This window comes from Dendroctonus ponderosae, unplaced genomic scaffold (genome assembly GCF_020466585.1).
Source record: "Dendroctonus ponderosae isolate FM_Combo_2020 unplaced genomic scaffold, Dpon_F_20191213v2 Dpon_F_20191213_2, whole genome shotgun sequence".
Classification (NCBI taxonomy): Eukaryota; Metazoa; Arthropoda; class Insecta; order Coleoptera; family Curculionidae; genus Dendroctonus; species Dendroctonus ponderosae.
In genome coordinates, this window is record NW_026018165.1 from 4,966,419 (window position 1) to 4,982,754 (window position 16,336).

A 16,336-nucleotide genomic window follows, 5' to 3' on the forward strand; every position below is an offset into this window, starting at 1 on the left:
ACTATATCTATCTTCAATTAAAGAAGATGTCCAAAAAGAGAAAGTGCATATATAATGTGAAATGACATATATTATGTTAATAATTTGACTAATCTTCACAACAATGGTGCTATTTTTAAATGCTGGTCATTTATGGAAATAGTAGCTTATTATTCATATTGGTGATATATAAGGAGTAACACAAATATGTACAATAACGGGCATTAAAAAGGTGAAGGTTAAATGCAACAGAACGATAATTTTATTTGAAACCAAAATTTAAACCAAATTTAATTAGACCGGTTAAAAATGTTTTATTAATAACTTTAGAAATATTCCAGGAAGCTTTCTCTTTGGAAAAGTCTAGTTTTTTCTTATTTTCAATATTTTATGTTTTTATTAGCAATTTAGTGTTGTTGCTTTTCAAGGAAACATATAAATTTAGCTTGAACACAAAATACATTTTTGTCACAACATACATATTCTTTATTAAATTCTTATATCAATTATAAGATATGACCGACTTCCTTAATGTTGGAAATCCAAATTAGGGGATTTAACACCAAATTATCCTCGCTTATATCTACAGAAAATATGAGAACTAGAATATGAACTTCCCGGAACAGAAAAAATGCGGGAATAAAGGAATAATCAATAAAGAAGAACCAGAAGTTTTTCATATATACTATTCTAATCACTTTGCCTATTTTTATACGTAATATTTTTATTCATTTAGTTGAAATTGTGCTGCTGAAATTAGGAAAATTTCAGAAAATTGTTTTAATTACCAGATATGACAAGTTTAAATTAATTTAATTTTAACAAACTTATCATTTGCAAGCAAAATGGATAATCTACATATAAACGCTGATTAATTATATATCAAAGTTAAGTTAATAGCAGGCTGAAACATTAATTTGTAAAAGTTGCAGGCGGTACAAAAATGTGCCCGAAATTCGGCTTTCTGATGTTTTTCCTTTAGCTAATTATTTTATTTCAGGTAGTGCTCTGGAGAAAAATTGCCTAGTTTTAATTTTTTTTAGTTTTGATTACAAAATAATAACACATATTTTATTACTTTATTTCAGCTAATTGCTATCCAGGAATCATTCTTCTAAATAAAGCTACACATATGCTTGTTTTTAGAACTGTTTCTTCATATGCGTTTGCCCATGTTTCTAAGTATTGCGACTTGAGCACGTAACTACAAAAGCAAACAGCCAGGTACTTTCAAAACATGAACTAAAGTTGTGAAAACTATCATTAAAATCTATGAAGGTATTTCTAGATATTAACGAAAACATGTAATTGTGAAGAATTCTTAACTATTTATTGTTATTACAATTAATATTCTCTAACGCTTTGGCGGCTTTAATGTTGCTGTTGTATACACGTTTTTTATATCTGTAATCTATTTACAACTTCAACTAAACGTCTTGATGAAATTAATTGTCTGATTCGAAATATTTATTTTTTTTAGTTTGAAGCAAAAATATTGAATAAAATTATCAAAAAATAATATAATTTTCTTTGTTACAGATGTTTTCACATTCCATTGGGAGAACCAGGTTAGTCTTTTAGTTAATGGCAGCTTTTGATGAAGCAAACGATGCTTTTGTTTGATAAATGTTGTCAATTCTGTTTTCAGCTCATATTCGGTTGTTTTGTGGTTTAGTAGTAATTTCGAAAAATAAAAATTCATTGATCTAGAAAAACAAGTGTATTCTAAATTGAACATTTCAGAAATCCTTCTTACTATATATTTGTTTAAGAGTTTTCAAAAGCTCTACATTCTATAATTTTTTAAGTAAAATGATTTTCCTTTGCTGATTATTCGCTTATTAAATTTAACTTTAAGTCAAACCGATTTCACAGCTCCAATCGATTCAGACCTTATTTTGTTCACTCAAAACTTTTTTGATACAGAATATTCAGTTGACACAGCAAATAGCAATATTTTCCGACCAGTTTTGTGCTAACGCTTTATTGTTTTGGAACAATCAGTAATTATAAGTAAAAATCCAGCTCTTCTAGCAGCACTTCTGCTTTTAATAATTGTAGAAAATAAAAGATGTAAAAGTTGTTGTGGATCAGTCGCAATTTCATTAAAGATGCTTAAGTGTAAACAAAATTTGTAAAATTCAAGCCGCAGGTGAAACCAAAATATTTTTAATGTACTCGTACCGAATAGCCTATTTTTACCGAATATAGAAACTTAAAATTCTCTTAAATTGTCTGATTATTAAAATTACTTGAGGTCAAACAATGATGTACCGATGAACCCAAATTTAAAACCTTTGTATCGAAGAACGTGTTGAAAAAAGACAAAACTGCTTCTAAAAAAAGGTTAAACGACCAAATTATAATGATTTTTTTTCAATTAACCAAACATCAAATTGGAATGTTACCAATGTTTCGTTATAAAAGTTAACATAAAATGCCAATTTACGATAGACTAGGACACACTATTTTGAGAACATTATGTCTGCTACCTGAATTTGGGACATCTCATATCAAAAAGCAAATTGGAGTTGAAAGCCTGCAACTGTTATTGCCCGAAATCACTTTTCCAAGATTTAAAAGCATATGCGGGGGTGTTTGTATGTGGAATATATCAGCTAACTTTTAATATGATTCAAAGCAAGAAACGTCTGAGAGATATTATGCCAGATCCTCTTCCTACATCTTGTCCTTTGCAAGTCCTTACCACCTTAAATCCATCAAGACTTTAGCATTTATTGCTTAATTGTGCCTATCCATAACTCGCAAATAATATAGTATTCAAGTTAAATGGAGATAAATGTTTTTTTAATAAATCAGTAAGTCGGTAATGACATCATGGAACCCAAATACAAGTCCTAGATTCGACCGACAAATTCGTAGGTGTGAATAACAATAGATGGTTATCTAATAGGAAGTGTCACTTTGAGAATTTCTTGCTTTTAAACAAATTGACTAACATGTATTCGTATGAGTTTGGTGATTTTTCTTCGTGCTTATTTAAGGCGTCCATGCAGGTTTCGCTCTCGGCTATAATCCTTAAATACATCTACTTAAAACTTTTAAATATCAACTTGTAAACCCTAAAACATGTACAGTACAAAGCATTTACCACCGGTTTGCCTTAAAGCATCGTTTCAATGCCTGATTATCTTAAGAAGGACGAAGTCATCTGATAGCCCGCACGTTGTTTATGAACAAATAAAAGTTTTATAACATGGAGCATAACTCTGAGTCAATGTCAGTGGGTGTTCAAAAACGAGTTCTGATCAGCTGAAAAATAAGACCAGTTTGGAAATGCTCAATGCTTAATGGGAATCGCAAGGTGTTGTTTTGCTGTAAAAAAAACACTGAAAAGAACCGTTGGACACGGTACTTACATTTTCATGTAGGAAATTGAAGCGAAAATGGCAAGACCAGACTAATGAATAATATTTTTACAGGGTGGACGGGCCAGTTTTAATCAAATATATTTTTTTTAATCAAGCATATTTTTCAGTAAATATTTAGCTCTGACTTGTGGAAATTAATGTGTTAATGAAAAAGGATTCATTTTTTAGAAACATTGACTGAATTCTTAAGCGGATGCTTAAAGTTTTAATTCTTGTACAGTGGGGGACACTAAATTATCATGTAAATAAAGTGCTAGAACTTTCTACTATTAATAAATTAATTGGTGTTGATTTGCTTTTTCAGTATATTTTCTTCAAATATGTTTCAATCACTTGCTGTTCTTGTTGATATTACTTGTATGTAATTGAATGCTTTTCGCCATTTTATGTTTTATTACATATCTTTTTTGTTGGATTTCTATTAATACCAGTTTTAGGAGATGTACTTGCTAATATATTATATTTATACACATTTTGCCAAGACTTATAAGCGTGAACTTATATTTTTCATGTGTCATCATCAAAAGATACTCGTGGTCAACAACATTAATGCTGTGTGAGAACAAATGACGAAATAAATTAAAAAACAATGAAAATTTTATTCAGTTTAACTCTGGAGTCTGAAACAACAGGGCAAATTACAAGCGTCAATAGTTGTTGCTGAATATTTCAATTGCTAACGGTGTCTGCAAATCCCAATAATGCGGGTTTCCATATTTGGGACTTGTAGTACAACATGCGTTTTTATCATACATTTTTTACTCACTTTAAAACTCCGAAATTTTTCTTAAAAAGGATTAAAGATTTTGACTAAATGTTTATTTTCGGCGAGAAACCATTCATAATTTAAATTGTGCGAATCAAGTGCAAGTTTTCCTACCGGTGCAGACATTAGAGACAAAAGATTCCAAGTCAACTCTAAAACTAACGCTATTGGCACATGAGAAATGGAGCTTTAAGCTTTTCTTCTCTTAACTTGCGACCATGTTTTCGTGAAGGTTTAGTTAAATTTTTGAATATATAAGCGCTAAAAAGTTATTCAATATAACTTTGAGGTACCCTATAAATTAATTGAATAAATGTGAACATGTTCTAAATAACTACTAGCAGATTAAAATTTAACACTCTTTTGACCTTTTTACTGATCAGTTTTGACATATTCGCTCTTTGTCTTGTTTCAGGATTGGTGGTACATGAGTGATTTTCCTCATTGATTAATTTCTTGATCCATTTGGATCTTAAAACTTTCCCAGTCTGTAGTTTTATTACTCACAGTTGGTTTTATAGGTTTTTTGATGATTGAAGAACTTATTAAATGAAGTGATCGAAAAACATGTAGGTAATACCTACTTTTTGTTGAGAAAGTTTCAATCCTTGATCAAAGCCTTATACCCATTTGTATAAATAAATATATCTGAAAGTAAATGAACATGTACAAGGCCTAAAAAATTATACTTGGTGAAAAATTACATACTTTTTTGAAATAGCACATTCTCTAAAGTGAAGCATTAATTTTTATGAAATTTTTATTGAAATAATTAAGTTAATTATTGACCCAGCCGCTTGTAAAACAAAATCTCCGAAGGTATGTACAAAAAGAGAGAAAGTGCAATTTGAATCTAATTCCAATTCCAATTTTCCAAGCAACTATGCTATTTTTACATTACTGTCCATTCCCTATCCTTTTAAACGCATATTTGCATTAGTTGCTTGGTCCAAACGTCTTAAATTTGAATTTGAGACGGACGAAGAAAATAATGAAATTACACTTATTTTTTAATATTTGTTAATTCTTTGAAAGTAAATGCAGCCACTCTGTATATGTATATGAATAAAAAATTGCAATGACATGCACACAGAATATGAAGTATGTAGATCAAATTACTTTCAACACCTTCGATAGCTCAGTTGGTAGAGCGGTGGACTGTAGTTTGTATAGAAAGTTGATATCCATAGGTCGCTGGTTCAAATCCGGCTCGAAGGAGTAACTTTTGCATTTTTTAGCATAATTTTTTATTTCTCTTTTTTCTTGTTATTTACTTATCTAACGGGTTCAACAAATGCTTCTTCCAAATTGCAAAAATAAATACGGACAGTTGAAAGTTGCATCCACGTTTCTTTTTTGGGAAATTATTAAAGATTGTTAATTAAAGAATGTAACTGAATAATAGTTCAAAACAAGAACAAAATTACTGTTTTGACGAAAATCAAATTTAAGAGAAATTATATAAAAATTATTGTCTTGAAATTGGTTGAAAACTAGCAGTACTTACCATGTAACGGGCCATGAGAATAAATTATTTATTAATATATTTCAAATTTGTATCCACTCTTTTTATTATACGGTCTTTCAATCAGGGAAAACACACCTACTAAATATTTCTAATATGATGGTCGTTTATCAACTGTAACTATAATTATTCTGATATGATGAGGATAAGGTAAACACTATTAAAATGACGAGAACATAAGATAAATATAATAAAATATTGATATTTGAACCATGCACATAGAGGTTTTAAAAGTGAATACTTTTAAAAATTAAAATTGAAGTCTATTGTTACAAAAATTATTAACACCAAAAATTCCTCATGCAATATCAAATAGCAAGTTGTAAAATAAACTTCATGTTATTCTAAATTTTAGATTAGATTATTTAATTAAGGGTCAAAGCTTTTAGTAAATTTGCCATAGAATCTGAACTGTCTGTAGTATTATAATAATACAGACAGAATAGCCAAAAGTTTTGTGTATAAAAAAATTGTATTGAATGGATTATTTTGACACATTAAGAGCATAATAAAAGTGCTTACCAATTATTCAATGACCACCGTGTATATTTTACATGTTTATTTTGCTACAGATTTCGGTACTTATGTACATTTTAATTAATTTAGAGCAATGGTTATATTTTAAATATCTATAAATTGATGAATGAAAGTTAATATCCTTTTCAATCTACAATAAAACTGAAAACATGCTTTTTCATCATTTTTTATTCATCATTCACAATCTTTAGTCCTTAAATTGCTTCGGCATTATAACATTTCATTTGATTGAAAGATAAGGTTAAGTGTCAATTTTCTCTATCTCAAAATTATTTTGTTGGAAAATTTTGAATAAATTTTACATAAGAAAAATAGCATGGCATTGAAGCGTTCGATGAGATCATCAGCGGTTAGATGTACCTCATATATGGGAAGACTAAATCCTAAGAGCAAAAACCCTAGAAAAAAAATTGGTAAGAACAAAGCCGCCAAGCATTACAAACGGGGCCACAAATCGGATCATGGACTAAAAAATGAACCTGAGAAGCCAAGTAAACTTGCAGTAGAACGTTGCAGATATCCCTGTCGTAGATATGAAGAATTCCATGACCACTTTTTGAATTATGACCAAATCTTGAACTTTCTAACAAAAATTCAGAAAAATCATCCTGCAACAGTACAGCTATTCAATATCGGACTATCAGGACAAGGTACAAATTAGGAATGTATACAGGGTAATGCAACTATGTTCCGCGAAAGAAAACGATTCAAAATAGTTTAATAAGAGTTAAGTAACTGACGCGAAGATTAATTAACAGTAGCACTGCTCACATATATTTTAAATTTATATGCAGAGTGGCGTTTAATGTCACATAATATTGTTTTAATAAAATATTTTTGGCTGCAATCGAGCATCAAATGAAGAATTTAAGACAGAACGAACCTTTTAGTTAATAAGTTAACAACGCAGGATCAGACGGTTTCATACAAATTATCTGTTTCTTTTTTGAGAAATTGCAATTTTAAATTAGAACGGCCATGCACTACTTAATTCTTTCAAAATTTAAATTGAAACAGTATTTTCGTTACTTGACTTTCGATTTTTAACTTGCAGATTTTCGATAGTTTCGTCTAAACACTCATGATTCAGTCAATTAACAAATTTAGAAGCTACTCATTTCGGTTATTAAACATCTGGTAACAAATAAATAACGTTAAATTTATGGTAATAAGTTGCTTAAGCAGATTCGTAAAGAACTAAATACTTTATTATTTATCTCTGATTTTTGGATTTTGATATCTGGAATTGTTTGAACTTATATGAAATCCGGGAATATTTGGGTTTAACCGGAAATAATCTTAGTCAAAAACCATAATTTGCCAGTTTTAATGGAGTGAAATTGTTACCAAGTTCTCATGACCACCAAAACGCAAGAAAAATTTTAAATACTTTTGAAGGAATGGAAAAGTAGATTGAAAGTGGGGTGGCTATTGACTAGCCTGCAAAATCGGCAGATTTTACACCCTTTAACTTAGGCCAGGATCAGAACATACTTAAAGAAACATAACTTTTTAATTTTCAAAGAAACTACGACAGAAGAAATAGAAAAAGTGCTTAAAGGCCCATCTTCAATCTGAAGATTCGTCTATTGAAATTTGTACGACCAAAAAATTATTGTTTCCTTCAGGCACTTTGATAATTCTCAATCAGTATTCGTATTCTTATCAAGTTTATATTTTTTCTTGATCCCCTGGTGGAAAATACGTACTTTAGCCACTTTAGCTACTCTAGCCACTGGCAAAAGCATCACTTTTAATCATTACAAAATTTCTTCATCTCGTGTGGAAAGTAATAACTTTCGCCACGCACGCTGACAGCTTGACTTTGTCATTGACTGTCAGCTGAATGTTTTGACATTTTAAGTTTTTTTTTCAAAATCTTATACTTTTCCCGGCTAGTTTCCACCGAGACAAAAGTCGAAGGCCCGCCACTGCGTGTAACTTTAAGCTTAAACTTTAAGCAGTGGTGGATCTTCGACTTTCGTCTCTTGTACCGTAATATACTATTTTACAATACGTACACAATGATAAGATAATTTTATTGGGTAATTTATATACAGTCTATTCGACACTGACAAAATTTTGTTAAAATAGTAAAACCCCCAAAATGTGATTTTTACGCAATGGCGGAACTTCGACTTTCGTCTCTTGTACAACGGTCTAAAACTTCGAAAAACTCACCAGTTTCAAGCAATGGATGCGACAGACCAACCTCTTTATGAACGTTACAACTATACTACTTTATGGGTGTTGAGTCACATTTTTTCATGAACCCGTGTTGTAGGTTTTGGGGCAAGTGAGATAATTTTGTTCATAACTTCTAAAACTTTTGAATAAATGATAACATGAAGGCAAGTTTCAAAATACCTAAGTTTTCTACACGAAAAAGTACTCTTAATCAAAAGGTATCATGCTAGCCGTTTTAGAGAAAAATTACATGCACTTAATGAGAGGTTTATGAGGGAAATTTAAATAAATACGTCAAAAATTAGCAATTAAAAAGACGAGTCATCTTCAAGAAAGGTCATAATACCCAAGTAAATTTTTGCGTTTCCCATACTCAAATGCCATTTTATAGTTTTTAGGTAGAAAACAAAAGTTAGGGGCAAATAATTCCACTTAAATCCAAAATCCACGCCTCTAATAAATGCAAAAAAATGGCAGTGATCAATCGTAAAGTAGTAGTATCAAGTGGTAAAATGTATAGAAAAGTTTGGCCGATTTCAATTAAAGACCAAGGTTGTTTTCAAACAACTGAAATAAAATTCTATTCGTTAGGATCTTGTATTTCCGGTCATAAATGAATTTTTTTTCACTTAGTTGTTTTCTTTGTTGTTTGTTGCTTGTTTTAACAATAGTTGTTAACTAAGAACTGTTAACTGAGAATACGTTTTTGTGTGTATAAAATACTGATTTGTCAAAAAGTATGTTAAAAACTTCTGTTTCCATTAGAAGTGTAGAAGTTTAGATGAAAATAATTCCCTTCAGCCTCAAAATCGACTTTACTGATACATAAAAAGATTTTGGTTAGCGCTCGTAAAGTACCGTTAGTTATCTTAAGTACTTTCTAATATAGAAACCGACATGAAAATTGAAAAACTGTATTTCCATAGCGTGGTCTGGGAGTTTATGATGTTTTTGCAAAATATTTGATCGATTGTAGAACGAACAACACGCTTGTATGCTTTCTTCAAATATAGCAGTATTTGCCAAAAATTACAGAATTTGCTCGAAAATTGCAACAGCTGTTTTTGTATTAAAAAATCCCAGCAAAGCGCAAATTGTTGTTTGCCAGCTTGAATCTCTAACGAAACAATTTAATTTTGATAGTCAGAAATATTTACAACTTCATTAAGATTAACTCCATTTCAATAAGATAACAAAGTTCATTTAGTTTCATCACCTCATCATCTTTCATTTCATTCTCTCTGCTGCCTTGTAGGTTTATTAATTCACAGATCTTCGGGTTTTGTACTCAAAACTTTTTGATTTTCAATCTTGTAAACGCCAAACAATCATTTCAGGAAAACCCATCTACATGATCTTCATTACAACAAACAGCAGTCATTCATCCGAAACAAAATTTGCAACATTCATTGAAGCAGGGTTGAAGGGTGATGATACATTTGCTGTTTCAAATGCTCTTTACATCATCGATCATCTATGCAAAAATCCCAACTTCGTTAAATTAATGGACTATTTCATTGTGCCGTGTGGAAACCCGGATGCATATGACGATTTTGTAAAAAGCAGAAATGCCGAAAACAATGCATCTGGTACAAAAAGAACCAGCAGCACAGAAAACGGTGGTTTGTGTGAAAAAAAAACACGTCTTCAAGCCTCTAATAGCAAACGTCTTAAGACAAGGGAAATTCTTGATGATGGATCAGTGAAAAGTAACAAAAAACTGGAAAAAAAGACAACGCATAGAAATATTAAAGAAGAGCAAAATGCGGAGGAATGCAATGTAGCTAATAGTGGGGAAACTAAGAAAAAACTTGCAATTCAAATGGATTTAAGCACCAACTTTGGGGTTTACCTAGGTGAAAATGACATGAGGAATATACTAACCAGCACTTTCCTCGGTAACAATAACTGATTTATTCCAAAATCCAGCATTTTGGGTCCCAGTTGAAGTTAGATAATAGTTTTCTTTTAGATAAAATTAAACTCTGGAAAGAGAACTACGTGAATTCGCGCCCAGAAAATGTAGCTCTGGCTAACGCGATTCGCAGTTGCCAGTTTGCCATTAAACTCTTGATTTCCTTGCAAGAAGGGGGTGAAACTATATGTTACCCTTATGGGTTTTGTGAAGACACCACTGAGGAGTCCAACGAACTGAAAGAAGTCGCAAGAAAAGGAAAGTCCGGTATTGTTGGAAGACAATTTCGATATGGAAGCATTTACCAGTTACGCGGACTAACCTATGGAAGTTTAGTAGATTTCCTGAAAATGGACAGAATTCCCATTCAGTACATGTATGTTATGCAAGTCCATCAGAAGACTTGTCGATATGATGAAAAGCGGGAATTAAAGGAGTTGTTAACTTATGGGTGTCAAATAATGGAGAGCATTAAGCGAATGTCTGCTGCGGTTTATAAAACGTATACGAACATGACGGGAAATCGCACAGTAGAAACTGTATGTGTTAAAAGACAATTAAAGAAAAATAATTTTTCGTAAAGATATTTGTTTTACTTGAAGCAGGGGTTTGCATATCATTTTATGGCTAAGGATTAGAGTTGGTTCTGATGACTTTCATAATAAATTCAATGGAAAGGTTCGCATTTTTTTATAAGAGTGGCGCCTCAACCTAACTGATGCATAGTACCTAAATAACTTGATAGAAAACATGAATTGAAAGTATGAAAAATAAAAAATTCATAAGAAGTAAATAAAGGGTGTTTAAACCTTTTATGTATTGCACGGAATTTATCTTCCGAAATCGAAAAATTTGAACACATTATTCCTTAAATTTAACATTGAAATAATTATATATCGGAGTGTATGTTCTAGGAAACATTTTGTCTTTTAAACAAATCATGACGTTCACCTTTTAAAATCCTACAATTTTTTTAATTATTAACAAATATATTTTTGAAAATATTCTTCGCAAGAATTTGCTATATTTTATTGAACAAACCCATTTACAATCACCGCCGGTTTCTTGGATATTATTCAATCGTCTGGTATCTCTAAAGACCTAAACACAATTTTCTAATGTATAACTTTCTATTAATAGCATTACAGTAAGCTTTGGAATACTTTTTTCCAAAACTACAGTTATAATGTGAATTTATTAATATGTTAAACACTAATTTAGATACAAGGTTGCGCACTTCAAAGTCTAAACCAGTGTAATTTACGTTGTACCGTATGTTTAAGTGACATGATTTTTTTTAACGCTGAGCAAATATGGTAATTGTTCTTGTTAATGGCTAATGTCATTTAAATCAAGTGCTTAGCTTTTGAACTTATGTATTTGATTTTTTGATTTGCCAATTTGTTTGCTACCAATTCATCAAGAATGTTGCTTAGAATGAAAGAAATGAATTGAATTATATTTGCTAATTTTAGTAAATAGTAGCATTGTTACAACAAAATTTCATCGTTTTTAAATGCTTAAAATGTGTAAAAATAATTAACATTTAACTTAAAGTTTTACTAATTTTTAATGGTAAAATATTTTTGGAATTACTCGTTTTTATACGATTTTAACTTTAATAACACTTTTACACATACCCGATACATACCCGCTAAATAAAAAAAGTACTTCAATCTATAAAACAAAATGCAAAACTTAATGTTTAAAAAATTATGTGACTTTTTTCAATTTCAAAAGACGCAATAAATTTAAAGAGAAAACTATAAACTTGACTGATCCAGCTAGTTTATAATTGATAACGATGTTCATGAATAACTTATTCTGGGCTTTATATGCTTTCCCAGTTATTGTGTTATACATCACAAACCTATACATTTTTTTGCAGTTTGGATTGCTAAGGCAAAAACATATTTTCTTGCGACACAGAAAAATTTAAAGAACCAAAGTAACTAAGTGCAAACCAAAATCTTGGTGTATTATAAACTAGGGTAAGAACTTTTCTTCTTTCTCTTTGAATAACTAATTGTTGTTTAATTAGTAATTTAGATTAGAAGTAATTTAATTAATTAACAGTCGTTTAATTCAAATCTGCTCTAAAATAGAGTTAAATAGTTCAGCTATAAAATACAGTATGGTTTTTTGGAATTTACAAGCCTTTGTCTTAATGCACTGGTTTTGAAAACCTTGTATAATATAAAATAAATAGTCTAGAAGTTGAAGAATGTTTAGCTTAAACGTGTGTTCCAGAAATGTTCACTTTTAAAGATTCTGCACATATAATTAATAAATAAAGTAATTTTTGAATTAATTTAATTGATTAGTATTATGTTTATTAAACATTTGTTTTCTGTTTTAATTAAAGTGGATTAACTTACTGATTATTATGTACGTCATAAATTTAAAATAGCAGGGGTAGTTATAAATAAATTAAAACATCTGGGGAAGCATTTTAATATTCAAATACATTTCTAATAAAAAGATTAAAAAATTAGAATTGTTGTTGTTTAATAAAAAATATTTTACTTGTGAAATCTACTGAAGACAAATATATAGGGATGGTGCGAAAGCTATGAAAGGATCAAAGTTAAAAAGGGTGGTAAATGTTAAGTGAGATTAGTCAATAATCTGCTCGGGCAATAAAAATGGGCAGTTTTTTGCAAATTTAGGTCTGAAAACAAAGCCATAACAAAATTGTAACAAATGTTCAAAACAACCACAAACGGTCTATCTAAGGATAATTCAACGTTTATAAAGGTCATAAAGTAAATCAGTTTATAATACTTTTAAATTATATAAAATATAAAAGACAATTACTAAAGCAGTTGATCTGTTCGCTTTTGCGTAAAATCTCAATCCTCAAATTGTTAAGAAAGTGTTTACTTTTCGGACTAATGATTCTTAGAACTAAATCAGGCAATTACATCACTGTTAGTTATGTAGATAAAACGAGATTCACAACAACAAATTTGTAATAAATTGTCGCTTAAACTGAAATAAACATTAAATATATTATTTTTAACAGAGTTATACTAACTTGGGGTTCAAATTATTCCAATTGCATTTTCGCAATAATATCAAACATTTCGAAGTAATTTTAAGTGTAAGAAGTAAATCTAAGTGGTTAGTCTAAGGGCAATAGAATTAATATAATCAGTAACAGTTCAAAATATAGAGACTACTTACCGCGCGTTGATCCTGTCTCAAATTAATAAACAATAAGAATTAAACACTCCAATTAAAGTCCTATAAATTTCAATCGAAACAACTTCTTCGTCTGGCACTGATCACTAAGCAAATCCAATTCAAAATGCAAGTATTCCAATGAAATGTTATGGTTAATTTTGTTCCCGAGTTGAAGCTTAATAAGAAAAAAAAAACAAAAATTCTTAATCGATTTCTTGGGAATATATCTCGTTTATTCGCAAGCCGGTGGTCGACTGAAGTAGTACCAGCGGTACCGCCTGAAGTCTGTACGTCCAATGGATGACCATCAGCTTCCCATATGGACCGATTCTTAACACCTTCACGGTCGAGCGCATTGAGTATGTCATACAATTATATTTAGAATACTCGGGGTAGTCAAATAGATGTGGGTGGAACTAGAGAGAGATTTATATGTTTTTATATCAATTTTTAGTACTTTAGATAGCGGCGAAACCAAGACCATACACTTTTCTTTTAGCATCATAAACCAGCCAGTTGGTAGATTTAATCAAGGTTATATGGAACGCAATCGTTAACAAAGTGGAATATATCTGATTTTAATTTGCGTGATGAACTGAAATGTTCAAGAATGTATACGGTATTTTTCATATTGCACCTGTGGTGGAAAAAGCCTACTCCAATATACATGAGGCCCTCAAAATTGTTTGGTTCCCATTAGAACGCACCTTTAAGTGAGCTGTCATTGGACTGCACGCATTGATCGAAATGTATGAAGCTTTTTCCACCAATGATGGATTTTTTTAAAGTAGGCATCATAATGCTTCAAGGTTTTCAAGCCTGACTAGATCATCTCCAGCAGCTGAGTTCATTCAATTCAATTAAGTGAGAGTAGCTATCTTTAAGTAACTAGCTAAGCTGGCCGGAAATAAAATTTCAAAACCTGTGTTATTTTAAACGTTTAATAAAATAGATTCTATGGCCTAAAAAGCAGCTTAGAACGCATTTAAATGTGTATTTTTCAGTACACTCGCCTTTTTTGTGTTTTGACAAAAAGCTATAGTTGCTTTTGACTAAATTTAGTGCGCAAGTTCTCATGGACAGCACTGGTTCAAAAATTTAGCAAAAAGCTCTAATTGGAGAACTATTCCACTTTAAAAGTGTCGTGCTGAAAAACTGGCGCAACATACAACAAACACTATGTAAGGCGTAATGTTTCCCACAGAAAAATTCAATTGGAAAATGTAAGTAAACATTTTTTTTAGAACGGGTTAACTTGCAAAAACCTGTTACTTCTGCCAACTTTGCAAAACACCTTTAAAAAAACTTTCATCTTAGTGGGCTTGCCATATGTTGACACAAATCTTAAAAAGGAAAACGGCTAAGAAGATTAACATATTCTAGCACCTTAAAAAAAAATTCATTTCAGAACTTGAGGATTGGCATTAACTAACTGTGTGACTCGTTTCGACATTTTTGCCCAAACGGATAGCCGTCAATAACGTTTCGAAACTCTTATGCGAATATATGGTAAAGTAAAAGAAGTTGCTTCTTGTTATGGAAAGTTACATTGACTTAATGTTAATTCCTTGGAACAATACATTAAAAACGGCACGTTAATTTGAAGATTGATGAGATTAAGCTGAAGCGAAGACATTGGCAGACAATACGCTAGCTTGCATTACATTAACATGCAATTTTCAGTGTATATTTTTGGATGAAAGGTGATTAATGCGATAAATTTTGAAGTAAAAAAAAAATTGAACGAATGGGGTTTTCCAAAAAGCAAACGCAAACTGCATATTTGCAGATTATGTGAAATAGCCTTTTAAATATTTGTTATTGCAATACAATTTAATTGTTTTTTTTTCTTAAAATACACTACTAAGCAAATTGATAAAGACCGAGAATACCCTACGCAGATTCAGCATGGGTGGTGAATTTTGATCCAGAAAATCAGTAAATGGTTTTGTTTATTTAGCCGATTTAAATCAAGTTGAAACCAGACCAGATCGTATATTAATCCACCTGCTAAGTGGGCGCCTGCACCATGTATGGTCACTAGATGCAGTAGTCGAGTGGGTGCTAAGTGACGTCACATGGTACCGGGCATACATTTTCATAAGATTGAGCAATTCTGAATCATTCTACCCATTTTACTGAAAAGAAAAGTCGTATTTTTTCATTTCGCATTGGACAGCTCATCGAGTTGACATTTTCAGAGAATGCCAATAAATGCGCCCTCTCCTAACAAGAACATATTAAATTATACTTTCTTAGTAACAGTGGGCATATTCAAAATTATTATGTGTTAGAATGTTAGTAAATCACTCTACAAGCACTCGAGCAGTGTAGTGCGAAGTGATGAGACGCTTCCAGAGCAGATCCAAGTCACTCAAAAGTGAATTGATAATCAATTGAAGAGCAACATTCCCGATAATTTAGCTTCTATTATTTTTTAGCCTTTTAGATGCAAACATGTGCAAAAGTTGGTTGTTGCAAAACGGTATATCTTGCATTCACTGATTTATAAAAATGATGCACATTCTGGTAATAAATACGGAAGTTTTACAATTATATAAGTTGTCTGTTTCCACTGCTCCTGTGTGAGCAACTGGCGATCCTTAAAAAACGTAGTCTCTACTGTTATCAAATGGCCGTCAATCCCGCTTCAACCAAACTAATACAGTGTGAAACCCGAGAAATGGTTTTTAATGCAATTTTTTGTTGGTTTCATGTCCGAAACGTAATCTTATAGGTCGCTACTTTACTGTCTTAAGCCGGAAAAAGTAATGTATCTTTCAATAGTATTCTCTATCTACTTATCTATATCTATCTCTATAGCTCTACAACACAAGTCTGTGTTCATC

The 16,336-nt window shown here is 31.0% G+C and overlaps 2 protein-coding genes and 1 non-coding gene across 6 annotated transcripts in view; 2 read left to right on the plus strand and 1 right to left on the minus strand.

Annotated features, from left to right (window-relative positions):
• Positions 1-13,771, minus strand: part of LOC109538224 (serine/arginine repetitive matrix protein 2) — a 64,558-nt gene extending 50,787 nt beyond the window's left edge. For 2 of the 4 annotated variants that reach the window (XM_048663774.1, XM_048663775.1), the window contains exon 1: positions 13,488-13,768. The gene's annotated coding sequence lies outside the window, so the exon portion shown is untranslated. Of the gene's footprint in view, positions 1-13,487 lie in introns of all 4 variants that reach the window. The other 2 variants (XR_007280844.1, XM_048663773.1) reach the window with 2 other exon arrangements.
• On the plus strand, positions 5,265-5,355 carry Trnay-gua. Its single transcript is given in 2 exon segments — positions 5,265-5,301; positions 5,320-5,355. It is a non-coding gene; the product is annotated as a tRNA-Tyr (tRNA).
• LOC109538265 lies at positions 6,415-10,883 on the plus strand. The gene is made up of 3 exons (XM_019905424.2): positions 6,415-6,849; positions 9,724-10,284; positions 10,359-10,883. The coding sequence occupies exons 1-3, from the start codon at positions 6,516-6,518 to the stop codon at positions 10,880-10,882; spliced, it is 1,419 nt and encodes a 472-aa protein (XP_019760983.1). The 5' UTR covers positions 6,415-6,515; the 3' UTR covers position 10,883.
• Positions 13,772-16,336: the final 2,565 nt, after the last annotated feature.

Bases quoted from the DNA above. Each gene is read 5' to 3' on its own strand.
- LOC109538265 (XM_019905424.2), top strand. From the start codon at position 6,516: ATGGCATTGAAGCGTTCGATGAGATCATCAGCGGTTAGATGTACCTCA. The intron at 6,850-9,723 runs GTACAAATTAGG...CAATCATTTCAG, and splicing joins TATCGGACTATCAGGACAAG to GAAAACCCATCTACATGATC. The intron at 10,285-10,358 runs GTAACAATAACT...GTTTTCTTTTAG, and splicing joins ACTAACCAGCACTTTCCTCG to ATAAAATTAAACTCTGGAAA.